The sequence below is a fragment of the Hyalella azteca genome, unplaced genomic scaffold (assembly GCF_000764305.2).
Source record: "Hyalella azteca isolate HAZT.00-mixed unplaced genomic scaffold, Hazt_2.0.2 contig11277, whole genome shotgun sequence".
Classification (NCBI taxonomy): Eukaryota; Metazoa; Arthropoda; class Malacostraca; order Amphipoda; family Hyalellidae; genus Hyalella; species Hyalella azteca.
The window spans coordinates 99696-119060 of NW_025941278.1; the positions used below are offsets into that span (position 1 = coordinate 99696).

Sequence of the window (19365 nt, forward strand, 5' to 3'; positions counted from 1 at the left end):
GGACGAATCTTCATTGCAGGTAGTTTTAGTTTTATTTCAATACATTTAAATAATTTCAAATGTAAGCAGAGCGAACGTCTACCGAGATGACGAGAATTACGAGATTTTGAAGGTCCTTCTCAGACATCAGCTGATGGTTAATACTTTTAATCCGTAACATCGGATACATTCTCGGATCGACTCATAATCGCATAGGCTCAAAATATAATTGTCTTTTTCAATTTCTGTGAACAGTTACCTATTTAAAAAATATCAAATGACATATTTCAATCAAAAATAAATTAACAAGTAGATTGTTAGAATTAAGGTGCTATGAGGACAGTGTATAATAAGGTTCAATAATATTAATTACACTGGGTTACAAAAAAAAAATTCAAAGCTGCCTAAGGTTCTCGAGCTGAATAGGACTAATTTCAATGCTCTGAGTCCGGAACGTATCTTGGTTATATAATAAGGGAAATAAGTGAAAAGTTGAGATTAGAGTGCAATTTATTGAGGATAGCTTATTAATTTAAGTAGAGCTTATTTGTGAGTCGAATTGTTATGATTGTTGCAGACTAACACAGAAGGCACGTAAGCGTACAGCCCAGCGCGTAGAATAAAGCTTTTAATCTCCCTATAGGCCGATTCTTTCGTAAGCCTAGAGTATAATTTTCAACCATATTCCTATTATCATCATATAACTTAATACAAACCAAATTGTTAACATACACGCCACATTAGCGGTTCTCTAAGGCAGACCATTTAAGTGTGATCATGACTGTGAAATCAACGAAAATCAAGAATTCTTACTTATTATTATTAATATGGATGACATAGATCTTTCAAAATTAATGTTCCGAAGAAAAACGAGGAGAAATTCAATATCTCATTAAAGTAGCAACTTTTCAATATCCGCAGTAAATCTGGGCCTGAACACAGAAATTGGTAGATCAAAAAATCGCGCCGATACGAATGTATCAAAAAAATAATAAATGCTTAAATTAACTACATTACCATATTCATTTTCTAAATTCACAAAATCACACAAATAATCTCCATATTTTGCGCGCAGAAATTCAGAAAAATTAATAATAGATTTGTTCACTTTTCAGATCTATTTAATGGCACTGAGAAACTTTTTCATTCCAGATCGATCGATGATATTTAAATCGTGTCAACATTATTAGGTGGAATTACTCAGTATAAAGTCTCATTCAACAGTAACATATAAATGTTCTACTGGATAACGACATAAAAATTACATTCCAGATGCAACTTTATAATTATAATTATAAGAGAGACTAATTAATCCCCTACGACTTTATTAAATTGGTACCAAAGCTAAATTAATTAAAAAATGATCAATATTTATACTCGTCACATGGCTACACGCTCGCCCTTGACTTTAACACTAAAAGATCGGTGGAAAAAAATCTTGTTATTTATGATAAGAAAAAATACGTAGAACGATCAGAAAAACTTATGGATAATCTTGTCCAAATAGCGACACCCTTTCTTAACAACAACACAAGCAAAGAACAGAAATAGCACAGATACACCCTTTTGTTAAGCTTAAGTGGGTCAGAATGACCCACACAAGAGCAATAAGTGAATTGCTATTTAGACAATGTCAAACTCATTTCTCTGAGAGTGCAGACAAAATTCAATGAGTGATAATATAACAAAAATCATATTGCCACAGGTATCCCAGCATACAGATTCATTAGTTTCTAAGTTATGAAAGCAAGATTGGACATAATTACCTTAATAACCATAACCTTAACATAATTACATAATAATGTTTCAACTGGAACATCAGAATTATTTATTTGATTCACTACAAGCAACAATGTTTGAATAATACAATGTTAATAACATAACACGACCGATGAAATATTGTTCTATATATAACTCGTCCCAATGATCACCAGTTTGAAATCACTCGCTAAATCGTCCATGAATTTGAGTGAAGAATTATAGTCAATAGAATTGCGAGACAAGGTATCGGTCTTGCGCATAAAAAACATTGAGTGTGATAGTGCAACACTTATATAGATATACAGTATATGTTTTGATGATATATAAGGTAAGATGCATAAAGCTACAACACGAGGCTATACGAAAGGTTAGAGGAGAGAAATGCTGGCATACTCACAACACTGCTGACAATTTGCATGGCGGGCAACATTCGTGTTTAAATCGCAATTTTCGGCTATCATACGAAGCGCATATTCCACTATCACGCTAAGGCATGGCGCACATTATATTGACTGATCTAAACTTCTCAGTTGCCTCATCCACATGAGCATGCATGAAATTGCATTACTTTTCCAGACGATGTTCAAAATAATAGAAAATTTGATGTAGGTTATATCGCATATTTCGCAAACCATGAAAACGTTTTATTCGCCAATTCTCTAGGTATAATATACGGTATTTCAATCCATAGAAGATCAAATATTTCTCGAAGGAGAGTAATGTGCATGTTAGATGCATCCGAAACCAGTAAATTCATCAATTACAAGTGTTATTTTTGCGTCTCCAATCGGTGAGCCCTGTATATAATCATATAAAACGTGGAAATTATGAAGATATTGTGAAGTGACGGTAAGAGTGTATAAAAAATCCTTATTTGTTGATAACCTACCACACTACTACATGGCATTCACTGCAGCACCTCAGCGGTATTTTCACTACGCGCATACAATGATCGCCTAAGTCACTGTTCTCCAGACCAGACCTGTTAAACGCATCATTTTTTTCGAGGTTAGTAGATCATTTAACCCAAGCTATGCTATCTAAATAATACGAACACTTTGAATGGTTTAGTTAAGATCCACTTTAACATACATCCTCTTCTGATCATATTTCAAACATCCCGCTAATAGCAAGTTTTAATTTTAGTTCCACAAAAAAAAATTCTCGGACTTCACCACAGTATTTGCTTTCTTAAATTTCCTACTTGGCAGTGAAAATATATCCTTACAAAAATATGGATAAATCTTACTACGAGTTAAAGTTTTTAAATTAAGTGTTTGCTTGACAAGCCTGATCAATTTCACTATCGTACGCTCCTTTAGGTCACCATCACAGCTTAAGAATATACAGTTCCATGAACTTTCTCAAACTCTGCAGCATCAGCCAGTACAAATTGACAACAAGTAAAACAATATTATTGTAAAATTGACATAAAAACTACGAGCACAAAGAGATTCGCTGTTACAACTGGACACAATTCGCTGATGCAAAGCTGCTTATATCAGTCATTAATCCAAAGAATATTACCTAGGAAGAAAGTAAAACTTAGAACTCTAACTTAACTGCTTTCTTCTCAACTTACTTCATCCATCACTAACGAATTATTAAACACTTAAAGCAACGCCATCTAATCTGCATCGTAGCTTCTTTTAAAACCAATTTAATGAGGGAAACATCTCGATCACTACATCGTAGCACCTACTGTAAGGCAGGCTAGAAACTACAAGTTACATGAAGGCAGCGATCGTAGACGTCATCAGTCTCTCCAATTAGAGCGGCCATGAGCCCGAGTGCACTGCACATGCAGTGCCGTGCAGCACTAATTAGAGCGGCCATGAGTGCACTGCACATGCAGTGCCGTGCAGCACTAATTAGAGCCACCATGAGTGCACTGCACATGCAGTGCCGTACAGCACTAATTAGAGCGGCCATGAGTGCACTGCACATGCAGTACCTTGCAACACTAATTAGAGCGGCCATGAGTGCACTGCACATGCAGTGCCGTGCAGCACTAATTAGAGCGGCCATGAGTGCACAGCACATGCAGTGCCGTGCAGCACTAATTATAGCGGCCATGAGTGCACTGCACATGCAGTGCCGTGCAGCACTAATTAGAGCGGCCATGAGTGCACTGCACATGCACATGTGCGTTGGTTAAGCTCAGATTTGTGCAGACATGAGCTCGCGTTTCCTCATCCACTCCATGAACTGCCCGGGCAGCTCCTCGAGCACGGCCTTGGCGAGCGCTGAGCGGGCGGCCGCGCGGTCCTCGGGACCGTTGGGAGGCAGGAACTTGCGCAGCTCTGCTCACCATCATCAAAAATTTATATTCCATAAAACTAACTATAATTTACAATTTCATCTTCAAACAATGATCTTAGCGCGGGTAAAATTTGTATTATAGGTCCAATGACAGAATTAGCTACTATCATCATTCCACATTTGTATAATATGTCCAATGATAGAAGTATTCACTATCCGGCCATTCCACATGAGACGCAGAGAAAAAGCAATTCATACTAAATTTTTCACTCTTTATTACTTATTAAAATTGTGGTTCGAAACCGTAGTGCCACAAACTGAACTCACCGACGAACTGGACGATGTCTCGCTCGGCCAGTTTGCCCTCGTGGCTGATCCTCTTGTTGTCGGCATCGAGCTCCCGGAGGTCGTTGAAGTCGTCCTTGCCCACACCCACAATGATGATCGACATCGGGTGCTCGGCGGCGTTCACGATAGCCTTCTTCGTGGCATCCATATCTGCCAGGGTTAAGGTAAATTCATCATAGATGATAATCAAATGAAAACCCAGATTGAAAGTGAACGTGGTAAATTCACTTGAGCGTTATATAACTTTATCAACGCGTTTATAGACAAGATAAGAGTGATATACAAATGAGTGAATTAGACTTTGAATAGTCGAAAGCATGTAAATGTCTTCAAAGTCCAGTAAAGTTGATAGAATGAAAGCCTTCCAGGGCCTACGTGCAGACCGAGGTGAGGTCAAAGACAACACGGAAGAGAAAAATATAAAAGACACTCACCATTGACGCCTCCGTTGGTGATCATGAGCAGAATCTGATAGCTTCGACCGTCGTTGCAGCGAGCAGCGATGCCGGCAACGTGGTTGATGATGGGGGCCAAGTGGGTGATGTTGTGCAGAGTAACTGCTCGAGGAAAAGTGATGAAGAGCTGTGCAGATTATGATGGAGGTCATGTGCAGGGTAACTGCTCACATGAGGAGTAATGATGGAGGTACTGATTTATCGTTAGAAAAATTGACACATACTGTAGTCATATAAAAAACACATTGGATCATGCGGCGTAAAAACTATCGAGAGAAACCATTTTTTAATAAAGTAATAATGTAAAGTTGTTATGCCCCAAAAAATTATTGACTAAGATTTCAGATTTGTCAAATAAAGGCTTAGAGAGTTCAATGAACAGAGGACAGGGAAACTGACTGGAGTTGACGGTGTTTTAAAAAGCCAGGTAAAAGAACAGCAATTCAAGTAGTGACAACACTGGACAACAACTGACTGGAGTTGACGGCGTTGTAATAAGCTTGCAGGAGGCCCGTGACGCCCTGACAGTTGGGGTTGGTCTTGTGGCCGTTCATGTAGAAGCCGTGGCTCAGGCGCCCGTCCGACAGCTTCCCGCCGAACCCAAGAGCAGGAAAGTATCCGTCTGTATGACAATAGCGAATGCATTAGTGAAAACAGTGAATACGATTATAAAGCTAGCACCAATGATGCTTTAAACTCAATAGGATAGAGAATAATTTCAGGTAGTAGAATGTTACTGACAATCACACAAATTATTTCGATACGATATGATCTTAGAGAAGCCTATGGTGTTTTTAAACACGAAGCCTCCTTGTAGCCTAAAATCTGGTATGGAATTTTGGCGCGATGAGGAGATAATGACAACGAATAGAGTAATAGATCATTTCCAGCAAATAATCGACGTAACTAATGATATAGGTATCTATTTGTAATTTCCACGAATGCGCTATCAGCGCGAAATATTCAGTAATATACATTGAATTTTATTGTTGGATATAACTCTCATGGCTCCACAAATTTATTTAGGCAGAATTGACAATTTTCCTTCAGGGCGCGCCGAAAGGCTCATTAACGTGATAACTTATCGATAAGATTGAGAATTCGTTACACTATCATATTATCACAACCTAAAATTTAAGATCTTTGGGTATATTACGGATAATCAGATCTCCAAGTCTAGAGGAATTCAACGAGTGGTCCGTACATGATTCATTGAACAAAAAGGATTTCGATTGCACATGATTATGCCCAAATAACCCGCTGGTCATACTAAGATAAATCATCAACACTGAAAACTTTGTCTAGGTGTTGAAATATTAAGAGTTGAATTGAGGGATAGTTCACCAGAGTCGTAATCCTGGACGATCTCAGCGATGGCGCGGATGGCTGTCATGTACTCGTTCTCGACGCCTTGCTTGATGAAGTGCAGGGAGCTGCTGTCCTTCACGTCACCGTTGCTCGTAGTGAAGTCCACGGCCAGCGTGAAGTGCAACTGCAACAACGATTTTTTTACAAATCAGTATTAACGCGGTCATCCGGATAATGATTATTTTTAGGTCAAAATAAACGCGTGAATCCGGAGTAAAGATTATTTTTAGATCAATTTGAATGTGTGAATCAGGAGGAAAGATTATTCAAAGTTCAGTATTAACGCGTACAACATGAGTAACAATTATTTTTCGTTCAGTACGAGCGCATGCATTTATCGAAACGAGCCAAAAGTAATTATTCAATTGAGTTTTTGTTATAGATCAGATCGTAGTTCTGATTAACAACATTCGTTAATAGATCAGGAAATAGTTACCTGACAACCCTGTCTGATGTAGTGGAGGAAGGAGAGCTCGTCGCGGGTGCCCATCTCCATGAGCTTGAGCACGCCGGAGTTTGTGTACTTCTTCTTGGACAATTTCTTGGGGTTGATGAGGCTCTGCGTGTTGGCCTCGCATGGACCCATGCGCATCTGAGCAACGGTTGTCTCGCACTCGCCGATCAGGTCATGCTTGCCTGTACGAGACGTTAACAAGGAAGTTCATAATTGGAATTATCAATGATTAATTAATCACTCAATAAAAACAGTCTTCAATCAGTAATTTTCGAGCACTTGGTAGCCTGACAAGAGAATTAGTGAAGTCCTTTAGAAAGAAAGAGATTCTACAATGTAAACTTTCTATGTTATATCTAATTTTTTTGCATATGCGGGAATTTCAGAAAATTATTCGATCAGAATAAATCTCTACCAATCAACATAACTTGACAAACTCGTTCCTTACTGGGAGGAACATAAAATACCCTCAAAATACTGATGAAAATCAGACAGCACTATTTTTCGGCCTCACCATTGTCGTCGGCATCATAGCACTCGATCTTGATGACTCTATTCTCGTCTCCGCCACAGAGAAGCGTGATAGGCAGCACCATGGGCGCCCACACAGGGTTCAAGGTTTTCTTGATAACCTCTGTCTTGGCCACGATCGAGAAGCTCTTATCATTGTTCTGGCGTTTAAAAACAAGGAAAGGATCGCTCTTGCTGAAAGTATCTTTCTTGTCGAGATCTGTGGCACAGTACGAGACACAGAACGCCTCGTTCGAGACCTGTACGGGCTCGGCTGCCACAATAATGGAACCGTTCTTCTTGCCGAGATCGAGACTGCCTTTACCGCCGGCGTTCATAAGCTGGCCTATGCTTAGGCCTACAGTGCCGATGAGATCTTTCTTGTTGAGAGGCGCAGTCTTAGGATCAGCCTTGTCGCCCTTGTCCCAGTCGTAGACACTCAACACCAGAAGCTGAAGAAGAAATTACACAAAGATCCATAAATTTACGGCTTTCGAAAGCAATATTCAGCGAATACAAGAGAAGCAAATTAGATTAATTTTTTGCACAGTAAAAACAAGCATTTTTTAGCATTAAAGTCAGCGTAAAAGGAGGCACAAAAAGATCAAGAAATTGATGGGTTTCAAAAGCAACATTCAGCAAACACAAGAAATTTAATTAGATTAGTTATTTGCACAATAAAAAAATTTTTTTAGCACAAAAATCAGCGATAAAATTTGTTTTGGCATTCAGAACATCTCATTTGTTCAGAACATGAATTGTTGGCTCTCGTTGAAAAAATTAACCTGGCGAGCCTCGAAGTGGTAATCGATGATGAACTTGGTCATCCAGACAGGGTTGACGTTATCCTTGACGACCTCCGTGCGCCCGATCTCCTGGGCCTCGGCCCCCTCCACCTCACTCATCGACACCACCAACAAGGGGTCGCTCTTGCTCAGCATGTCCTTGTTCTTCAGCTTACTGCCAGAAGAAAGTAAGTCGGAATCTTGAATTTTTTGTTGAATTTTTTGGTACTTATATTCATTCCTACGCAATTCAGCTTACTGTGAGAAGAAAGTAAGACGGAATCTTGAATATTTTTGTTGAATTTTTTGGTACTTAAATTCATTCCTACTCATTTCAACGTAGATATTTGGTTATTTCGTAGTTATTAATAATTTAGTAGTTATAAATAGTTATTACATGACAAGATTAATAGTCAAATAGCCAATTATACTAAACATAAATTACCATAAACTTGTCAATTTATTTATAGATATAACGGTTTGATGAATTTCAAGAAAGAAGACTTCAAGCGTCGATTACGATTCATTCAAGAGCACGGCAGTGAGAGACACACACTGAACAATTTTCCACTAAAATTTTACTCCTGTAAAATAATTCAATCGTTTCTTTTTATTCGAACCTATACATGGCACAGACATACGCCTTTATAAGATGAACCTCGTATAAAATCATCAGTAATGCTAGGCACAGTAAATGTTCATCTCAGACACGCGTGCTGGCAAGACAATAAACACAGCATCTCGTATCATTACTACCAATTACTTCAACACATCAACGTATCAAGGATACAACTCGAGCATCTTCCACAACACCCTCTTGGTACTTGCAAGCTTTTATTTGCATATAAATCCCTTCTTCACGGCAGACGGTGAAATTATAATTATTATAGTTATATTATAAATAATATTATATATTATACTATTATTTTTTTTATTATTATTATTATTATATTTTGTTCAAATTTAGTTTCACTTCTGCTTTGCTAATGTGATTTGCAATGCCATCCAAGAGCAGTTAGCCCTCGAATGCTAGCTGTTGTATGCTCATCATATGATACAGCATTACGCTACATCATTTAATATCCACCATTGTTGAATATTCAATGAAAACTATGGATATAACCATCAATTCGATATACAAGCTATAGAACTCGATATATAAACTCACGAGGCGCTGAAGGACAGCTCGAGTTTCTCTCCGAGTGACGGCATGACGACGATCTGCAATCTGCAACAGAAAAATTTCGTGAAGTTTACCGGATAAAAATTCACATCACATCCATAACGCCGATGCCAGCAAAGAGCCGAACAACCAGCCAGTACACTGGACAAACTAGCACTTACGAAACAGAAAGATGCAGAAATCACCTAATAAGAAATGAGACATTTTAACATTTTTAATGATTTTCTAGATAATATTAACAATTAGACCCACTCAAGATAATTCTTGGCATATATTTGAAATGCTAACATTAGATTAGGGGCGATACGCAAGTTAGGAGAAATAGCTCCACGATACAAAATTCTATACTCGTTATCGTTTATATGTTCCGTAAGCCTTTAAAATGTTACTAAAATAATAATTCATGTACAGAAAAATTATCCAAGATTTTCATCAATCCAAAGCCTAATGAAAATTGCGTAATAGTGTAAATTTGCGACGGCATTGCCGGCCACTGAAGAGAGTGAGTCATGAAGAGATAAGGTCTCGTGACCGCAGCTTTCGCAGCCCCGACGTCTGCATCGCATGACCTCATGCCTGACACGCTTTCTACACCCAGCGATGTACGTAAGTTGGATTCTCTAAGAATATTTTTTCGCATTTTTTAAAGAATTCTTGTGATTTTTTGTTGGATTTTCTAGTCAACTTTCCAACAGTCCAAACTTAAAGAATTTGCCTTGACTTAACAAACTTAAATTTGCCTTTGATTGTTATATAGGCAAATTTTTAATATATATGTATAGGCTAAGCAAAAGTATTAAATCGCTGCTATCGAAGTAAACGTAATTAATTTTTCAATGCCATATTTTTCACAGCTCTGACAGTGATTATGTTTTGTTTTTCAACTAGATTTGTCTTGATTTAACTATGGACAAAGGATGATGGAAAAATCTTCAATCGGCAGAATCAAGGAATTTACTTCAGAGTTGTGCGTTAATACCTGAATATGAATTTTAACGAGGAAGAATTTTAGCAAGTAATTATTTGGAAAGAGAGAGGGGATTTGGTAAGACGATGCGAGCCATGCGGCTGAGGTGACCACAGGTAACCAAGTAAGGTATCATAGACAAGCGAGCCTCACACACACAAACACACACGCCACACACTGGTTTTGTGTCTAGACGATCCCTATATACACGTATATCTGTGTACTCGGAAATTTCAATTACACACGTTTCAGATCAGCAATAGATGTGGATCAAAGTTTGGTTAATAAAATTGTCAACAATGTGATCATTTCGTGGAAAAGCTAAGTGGAGGGACTTAAATTGTAGACTTGTGGTATTTTTTAGCATATATACGAGACTTCGCCCAAACTGAAATCAAATTCGCTAAGCTCAATGTCTTCCTACAATTTTGATCACAAAATTTAGTTTAAAATTTATTGAAACAAAATAGATACCTATTGTTATTGAAAATCAAACAGTCGATCAACAGGAGTGGCGTAATGATATTATGATTGGAAGTTTACGAATACAATTTCAACAGCTGTAAGAATTTTTGTAATCCGAACACTCTTACTAATCACCACGGCCTGAACGCTGAGTTGAGCACACGTTTAATTATAGACCGAACGAAGCAATGCAATATTCGGGCAAATTTATGAGTTGTTGCCATGCGGCCAAAAAATTAGAGCTGGGATCGATGGAATGTGAAAGTTTGGGTGCACAAACGCGGGTTACCTGCTTGTCCAGAGTCTCGATTAACGTGTATGACATCTGATGCATTATACTCATGTATTAAAGTGGCCGAAATATTTGATGGAATTCGAGTGTAATTCTTCTACCGAAAATTGCAAGACAGATTGAGTTTGACGGATGAAATATGTTTTGTAGTTGTTAATTAGTTAATTATTATTAATTAGTTTTACATTTTGCAAAATATGTAGGTATATGCATAAGAAGGATTAACACAATATCTGAATTGTATAAAAGCGTTCGAAAATTTCATATGATCCAAGGAAGAGTGAATGCTGTGGCATTCAATTGCATAATTGTATGCACATTATAAAAACTATCTATCGAGAATCTTAAGGGCATGATACCCAATAAAGATACGGTATTCTGAACTTTAAGAGAGAAGGATGTTAAAAGAATGTTAAATAATAAGACATCCAATCGACACAGAATAAAACCAAGGCTTAACACGTTGACTACGAAGTAATACATATGCGTACCACGAAATGTATTTCTCCAGGACGTAGTGGTACATAATTCAGGTTGCCTGAAATTGGCCAAATCCGAGAACAAAAAAAAGCCAAAAAAGGCCGATACCTCAAAATATACTAGTTTATTTGTAGGTTCCACTATAAAAATTCCATTCATTTTCTTTTTGCAGTATTTAAAATTTAATTAGGAAGTACCCCTATCATAAATTTTAGCCAGTCAATACAATTGAGAAAAACTAAATCTCGGAATTTGTCCGGAAAAAATGACCGCCTGGCAACCCTGTTTAAAAACAGTACAAAAAATGAAATAATAGTACAAGATGAAACAATCGGAGTCAACGTGTTAATGAAGAGAAGCACCGCATGAGATGGTGCCATACACCGTGTGGGGGCGCGGACCCCGCCTAGTGACTGGCACTGTGCCATCTCAGTGCCATTTAGATGACAGCGATCATCACTTTATTTGTTCATGTTTGTAACTGCCCTAAAAATTGTCTTTTATACAAGGAGAATCTTTTTCCTACTTTTTTTTCTACAATCAAAAAGAAATAATTTATATTTAGTCCTAATAAGTCGTCAATTATGTCAGCAAAATGAATGATTAGTGTTTCATTAAAATAATTCTTCATTTCCTTTGCCAGTGTAATTAATCAAGGATTAATAAGCGTCGATTGGTCCAGATGTACTTTGGCCAAAAAGAATCTATCCATTGAATTCAGAATTATGCACTATAATTAAGAATTATGATTAAACTAAGATGAGATTAATTAAGAATTAAGAATTATGATTGATTATATGCATAGATTGAATTAAGAATTATGCACTTTAATACAGGCCGGAAACTATCCAGAATGTACTGCAGGCCGCAGAAAGAGCAGTGACCGGAGAAGTGCTTGCGTGAGCACCGCAAATGATCCATCATGCCGGCAGCCGCGGCTGCATCGATTTCCGCGGCCGGTCTCGTCTCATGAGTCCATTAAGAATTCTAAGCAGCTACAGATACAGTCACAGTCCAGCATGGAATAAATGTCAGTTCGTATTTACACATGCATGATGCATGGATATTTATAAATAACATTTTCACTGTGAAGATATCATTTCAAAGATTTCGTTTCACACAGAATCCCTAGGTTTTTCTTGACCTTCTGAGTGCATTTTTTGCAATTGGTTTCTGAATAAAATTTTATCTGGCTTAGTTCTTTTCTTAGTTATCACCAATTTAAAAAGTATTCAGTATTTATGGAACTTTAAAAGAATAACCATTTACTCTATGCTCACTCAAGCATTCAAATTCCATTATTATTATTATTTGAATGTCGTTTTTATGTATAATTGAAAAACATTTACGTTACTTTCGAGTGTCGAACGTTACTTTCGAGTGTCGATTCGAATAATCAAATTAAAAGTCATTATTTTTAAAAAGTGAAATTATTAAATAAATATAAATGACTCTCTCTGCGTATTTTTATATAAATATAAATATATTTCTTTAATATTAATTGCGCTGCAAGCAATAGTCGCAAACTTTACACAATTTTATAAGGATTTATATTAATCTCCCTAAAAATTTGCGTTTCCGACTGTCACAGCCAGTTTTGCGACGTGAGTAAATAGACATTTTGTGGGTAAAATTTCAGCGCAGAACAGGATCCAGAAAAGCATAGTTCTGTAGAAAGTAAATGATTTTCTTCTGAAAGCCACGGCTATAGCAGCAACACTTGTTGCTGATGTGAGGGCGTCTGTGTGAGAGCAGCAAGCCATCACTCATGTAGTGCTGCTCTAGCGCGGCTCTCCCACGGCGCAAAACATGAATAGCGTCCGCAGACATTACCGGAAGCGTCGTCGTTCGTGTGTACGTCAAGGCAAACGGAACGTTACACACTCGATAATACGGTCATTTTTATTATATATTCTATTTATTTTTATCTATTATACTTTTTCATAAGAAGTATCAGGAATCAGATGAATAACTTCTGGTGACCTTCACTCTTCAACTAACACTCTTCACTGCAGAAACCATCAAATCTTGAGTTAAGGATAGCTATCTTCAAAATTCTCCCTGATAGATAATAATAAAATAAATGAGACATGACATTTCGAACTTACAAAACCAGTGAAATTTCACCCGCAGAATAAGAAAAAATTCTGCCAGGACGTGCGTTTAGCGTTTAGATTAAATTACACGCTTAAGATACACGCTTAAATTACACAATTAAGAATAAAAAGCAGTTATTTGGCGCACTTTTTAACTTTATTTTTCATCACATACAGTCAAATAATTCCTTAATTTGGTTTCTTGAGTGAATAGTTTAGTAACCGAGACACGTCGTGCACGCCATGTGTCAAACGCACTCAGAGTCCGCCCAGGATCGGTGACATCAGAGCCGAGTTTAGGTGTTGTTCTGCAACTCTAGCAAGATCAAGAAGTTTGCAGGAATCAGGCTGTTATTAGCTCAAAAATAATTCATGTTAGAAAGAGGAAAGATATTGTTTTTTCTAGACCAGTAGTTGAAAATTTCTTTAGCCATTCTTGGTCAAGTGTTTTTGAAAAATTCATGATAGATTGCACATTTTACCTTCTGATGCATAAATGGAACATGTACGGTAACCTAGAAGGCCAACAAACATCCTGTATTTCGACCGGAAAACATGTAATGCACAGGACTCGCTGGTGCAAATGCATTGCTGCTGCCAGTTATCGGTTAGCTCTGGCAATCTCAACATATGGTGCATGACAACTCCTTGTTCATTTTCTCATTGATTATGTTATGAAACTCAAAATAAAAGTTTGTAATGCGATACAAAACAAGCTAGCTTCAAATACCTATCTATCACACGACAATTTAGCTAAATTTCTTGTATGAGAAGATAAATGTCTTAAATCAATTCAATTTAAAAATTTTGTCAAGCAATAAGGCCGAGATTAACCATTTCATCACGCTAACTAGCCATAGCGTTTTGGGAAAATAAAATATGAACATGATCTATCCTGACCGTTTTTCTGGAAGAACCCGTATGCAGGATTTCTTTACACAGTATGCGACTTGCTCGCAAGCGAATGCTGTTCAAGCCCAAACATAAATTAATTAAGGAAATAAAAAAGGATCTTTTTATGAAGTATATAACTCAACAGACCATTTTACTGATGAAATAGGTGTTATATACTTTGATAAGCACGGAAACTCAACAAGTTGTGAGCAACTCGAGTTTGAAGCTCAATACTGCAACAACGATCGTCTCTGCCAACGATCTCTGGCATTGACAAGCCGAGCCACTATAATCAACCTAATTCGTATGCATGGCCGCAGCTCCAGCAATGAGTTTAAGAGAACGCAGCCAACTACGTCTGCATCAACTCCTACAACACAATCCTGCATGAATTACCACAAAACCTTCAATTCTCCAAAGCCTTCATGCGTGGTTAACCTTTTTTGTGAGCATGAACCTTAATGTGCTAACACGAGTGTAAACTAAACAAGGACGGGAATGCATTAAATAAATAAAACTTTTAGAGCTTTCAGTACACATGCTTGCGAGCATGACTCGAAACCTGGAGCAGTCAAGGCAATGTCTTCGGTCTAGGTTCAAACCTGTCAGGTTTTCACAAAAATGCAATTTTGCTATAGTATAAGAACTTACTCAAACTTGCTTGTTCACAGCACATGAAAATTCGTAGCAAAGAACGCTTATACTGAGCATAGGTAAGTTCGACGCACATAGCGAGTCTCGCGTCATACAAGCAAACATGGTATATAATTGGTGCAAGACAAAGCTGCTAGAATAGCTATAGGAGCAGGGGCAAGTCTTGTTGCAGATTCACGGTGCAGACTGGTCTAAAAATGACGGGTTTTAGAGCTGACTTATAGAGCTTCGCCCGACGCCCAATTGGGTTCTTTTTATGGGCACCGGCATGCAGACCCCGGCCGGCACATCGACCGCACCGGCCTGCAAAGAAGCTTGCAAACGAGCCTCGAGGCGGTGGTGCATGGTACTGCTTCATGTGCATTGAAGGCAATACACATGAAGCACATCTACCACGCCAGCTACAAGACTAATTTCCCTCAACCTAAGAATTTAAGATATTTACGTATCATGTACCTATAGCACATATTTACGACAAACTTAAAAGTGGCTTCTCAAATTCGGCTTTGGATATGATTACGTAGAAAAGTAGCTTTAAACTACTTGCAGAAAAAATCATGATCTAAACTGTTTGAGTTTTTCACCACGGAAAATACGGTTGTCACTTCTTCAAAACATCATACAACATTGCGGAAGCTTTACAATTGGGCATAGAAACAAATTCAATTATGGGACAAAGAGCAGCTAGAATACCGCAGCACCGCTTCGATACAGCGTAGCTGTGATAGAAAAGTCGAGGCGGTCATGATTCCGACTCCACCACTCATGGCAGGAAGGTCAGACTGTGGTGAGAACCACAAGAACCTATGAAGCTTGCAGTGACACAACCAAACGCTAACCTGACGTGCCAACTGTAACACACGTGCTCTAAAACTGCATTGAACTTGCCTACGCAGCGCAATCAAGTACTGAAAAATTACGTGTCAACAATAACGATAAAATCTACTGAAAACATGACCTGGGAATCAGTAACACACGGGCTCTGCATGTTAACTGAACCTACACACCCAGTGACATAATCTACTGAAAGCATGATGTGAGAGAATCAGTAACACACGTACGTGCTCTGCGTGTTAACTCAACCTATACACACCCAGTGACACAATCTACTGAAAGCATGACGTGAAAGAATCAGTAACACACGTGCTCTGCATGTTAACTCAACCTAAAATTGTAGCGACACAACTTTACCTTTAATCCGCAACACATACGAGGATTGCATGTTAACTCGTGTGTGACTCCATAACTTTTTAATGTTCATCAGTCTTGCTAATATAATGTTTACAATTAATAAATGAAAATATACAGTTAAACATCCAAACTTCTTGAAAAACTAAAATTGATTGATTTTGAATGACAGACAGACGAGTGAAAACTATCGACATTAAATGTAGATCAACAGAAACGAGAATGAAAAAGCTAAACAGTTGTGATCAGATAATAAAAAAATGGTTAAATTGAAGAGAAACAAATGAGATTAAATTGAGAACAAGACTGTAACTGTAGTGCCTACAAATATATAGAGCCGCAGCTGATGCTGCTTGCCCTGCCATATATTGATCCCAAGCAACAGGGACACTCCCTGGCGGCTGGCTTCAGCTCCAGTTGACATCAGCAGACCAATTGGATGCCTCACGATTTTATTACAAACTTGGTCATACAGGCAATAAAATGATGGTAGGATGAATTACTTCATTCACCAATATGTTCCGTAGTTATTAACCATCATATACATTTACCTGGAGCGATTTTCATTTACGGTGCAAGAAAACAGTACATAAAATCAGTGTACAACAACTGATACATTTTTGAGCTCATAATATATTAATATAATGGGTTATTTGCAGTGGTTCAGCGGAAACGCTGGCTGCAGAATTAATAGAGCAGCCATGACAGGAAATGAGGTGGCCATGCGGTGCACTGCCACAAGCAGTGCAGCAGACACGCACGTACGTTGTAAAATCAAGCGCCGAACTGCTTGGTCTCATTGATATTTTTACAGCAACGCCATGAATAACCGTCGTCGATAATCAAGCTGCAGTGATAACGTCTTTGGTTTTCATCAATATTTAGGTTCGCTGTTAGTAATACACAGATGGAAGTCAATATTTCATTTCAATAAAACATACGTTCAACAGAATGACGGGATTAATTGGGTGATTTATTATTCACATCTCTAGCAATGCCATTGAAACGACTTCACAAGTGCCAGCAGCCAATAGATTACTTCTCATTGCTCCTTATTGCTATGCAGTTGCACGTACAATTTACGAATGAAATCCCTTATATGAGACGTATAGGTGATTTTCATAAAATGGTCACTGCCATGAATAGAAGTGCGTGCACTGATAGTATAATTGTAGTGTAACTACGAGTGATTCGTCAACACGTGTTTATAAATGTCACGATGATCGACATCTGCTATGACGTCATTGCCAGAATTGAGGTGAAATTCAGCGAGGTACATGACCAATATTTAAGGTAAACGTTACAAACCACTCAAAACTATTGTCAAAAACAGTTGGTGGAATTATGTTACGATTTATTGAGTAAACCGAATGCTATCAACGTAAATTTGTACTACATATAAAAATTAAACGACACCAGTTAATTAATTGCGATTGTTCTCCTACAGGCCTTCGTTATATAAAGTCGGGAAAGCCTCAACGATTTCAGGCAATGATTTTCAATCGATATTAGAATTAGTTGGCTCTTCTGAGCTCAGCGTGACAGAGGCTCAAACAAAGAAACAGAAACATACGAGGAATAATTCCTGACAACTTTACGATCTTGATCGCTTTACTTGAGATAATCGGGTTTAGCAAACATAGCGCTTAACCGGAGAAGAAATTTTAAGGTAAATTCAAATTATAGAATTACCAAACATAGTGCAAAAACCGTACAGAAATTTCGCTGCAAACTAAAATTGGAGAAACTGCAGAACAAACTAAGCCTTAACTTAACTTAAAAAGAAGTAATCTTGCTTGTCAAGGCTAAGTTGTGTCTTGCATGAGTCCAGCAGTGAGCTAAGGAACGCTAAGCGAGTCTAGCAGTGAGCTAAGGAACGCTAAGCGAGTCCAGCTGTGAGCTAAGGAACGCTAAGCGAGTCCAGCAGTGAGCTAAGGAACGCTAAGCGAGTCCAGCAGTGAGCTGAGGAACGCTATAAGCGAGTCCAGCAGTGAGCTAAGGAACGCAGTACAAGGTGAGACTCAGCATACCATGAGTACAAGGTGAGACTCAGCATACCATGAGTACAAGGCATAGTTTAATACATAGATTATTTTGAATCGAACAATATCGTTGAAGTTTCATATATATCGTGCTGGGTAAGTTAACGTTTCTGATAATATATGCCATGTTTTTTAAATTTTAATTTACATTGAAACGTTAAAGCTCATATTCTTGGAACTAAAAATTTACGAAATCAGTGGTTAAGTTCCCTAACTTCCCTTGGTAGCGATAACTGCTATCATAACTACCATCACAGACAATCTGTCGCCGAATTCGGCTTAGTCACTCACATGTTATTACTCTGTACTTAATTGCTCATCGCCTTCAAATTACCTAATTTATCTCTAACTACATTTTTATATCGAGCATTACTGGCGTCAGAAGAATAAAGCGGAAATTGTCTGAAATTAGTTTATACATGAAGAAGCTTCAAATTTTCAACTGTATAGCAAATGTGATTACGTTTATTATGTTAATAAGCTTGGCAAGATGCCGGCGTGCATGATAGACTGACAACGGCAGCAATCCTCTAACTTCGGGCTTGACCAAAATCCTTCCAGCCTTTTTTATATTTACAACTTTACCGACAAGCATTGAGTCTGGAGAATATAATATTTTTAGTATTACGTAATCGTAATTACTTTACTTAATAATCATTATAGACCAAATTACTTGTAGTATACTGTTAAACCTAGTGGGATAATTGGACTGCACCCAAATATATATAAAGAAAATGAATTAGTAATATCATTTATCGTGCATCCATGTATATAATAAGCTAATACTGATTAAATTTACTTTAATCTGTGATCGCTATTTCTTTCTAAATAAGAAAAATCCCTGTTTCTCTTAGTTTGGGTCGTACCTTCAATAGAAATGAGTGAATCTCAGCCGTAACAGTACGCGAGCGACGACACAACCTAACACAACGACTGCTCAACTGACACTGGCATCTGGCTCTTCAAGACGCGGATTCTTTAACTAATACAAGACTCAACTCTCATGCAACATGCCTTGTGGGTGCGGTCAAAGTGAGCTCCTTATCAGCCAACAGATGGCGCATTGAAATATAACGTTTATGATTGACTTCTAAAGTTTTCAATATATCTCAAGTTAGCATTTTGACCACTCATAAAACTGAATTTTATTAAAATTTTGTTACAGTTACTGAGAGAATAAGG

At 37.8% G+C, this 19365-nt stretch overlaps 1 protein-coding gene across 1 annotated transcript; it reads right to left on the reverse strand.

Annotated features, from left to right (window-relative positions):
- Positions 1 to 471: 471 nt before the first annotated feature.
- On the reverse strand, positions 472 to 19148 carry LOC108678805 (copine-8). Its single transcript, XM_018167287.2, has 10 exons — positions 19050 to 19148; positions 9091 to 9150; positions 7923 to 8097; positions 7142 to 7589; positions 6610 to 6809; positions 6150 to 6297; positions 5281 to 5427; positions 4785 to 4907; positions 4330 to 4500; positions 472 to 4043 (listed from the first exon to the last, which is right to left on the reverse strand). Exons 2-10 carry the CDS (start codon positions 9132 to 9134, stop codon positions 3901 to 3903), a joined length of 1599 nt encoding a protein of 532 aa, XP_018022776.1. The 5' UTR covers positions 9135 to 9150; positions 19050 to 19148; the 3' UTR covers positions 472 to 3900.
- Between the last annotated feature and the right edge of the window lie 217 nt (positions 19149 to 19365).

Bases quoted from the DNA above. Each gene is read 5' to 3' on its own strand.
- LOC108678805 (XM_018167287.2), bottom strand. From the start codon at position 9,134: ATGCCGTCACTCGGAGAGAAACTCGAGCTGTCCTTCAGCGCCTC. The intron at 6,298-6,609 runs GTAACTATTTCC...TCGTTGTTGCAG, and splicing joins ACATCAGACAGGGTTGTCAG to TTGCACTTCACGCTGGCCGT. The intron at 5,428-6,149 runs GTGAACTATCCC...ATTGTCATACAG, and splicing joins CGTCCAGGATTACGACTCTG to ACGGATACTTTCCTGCTCTT.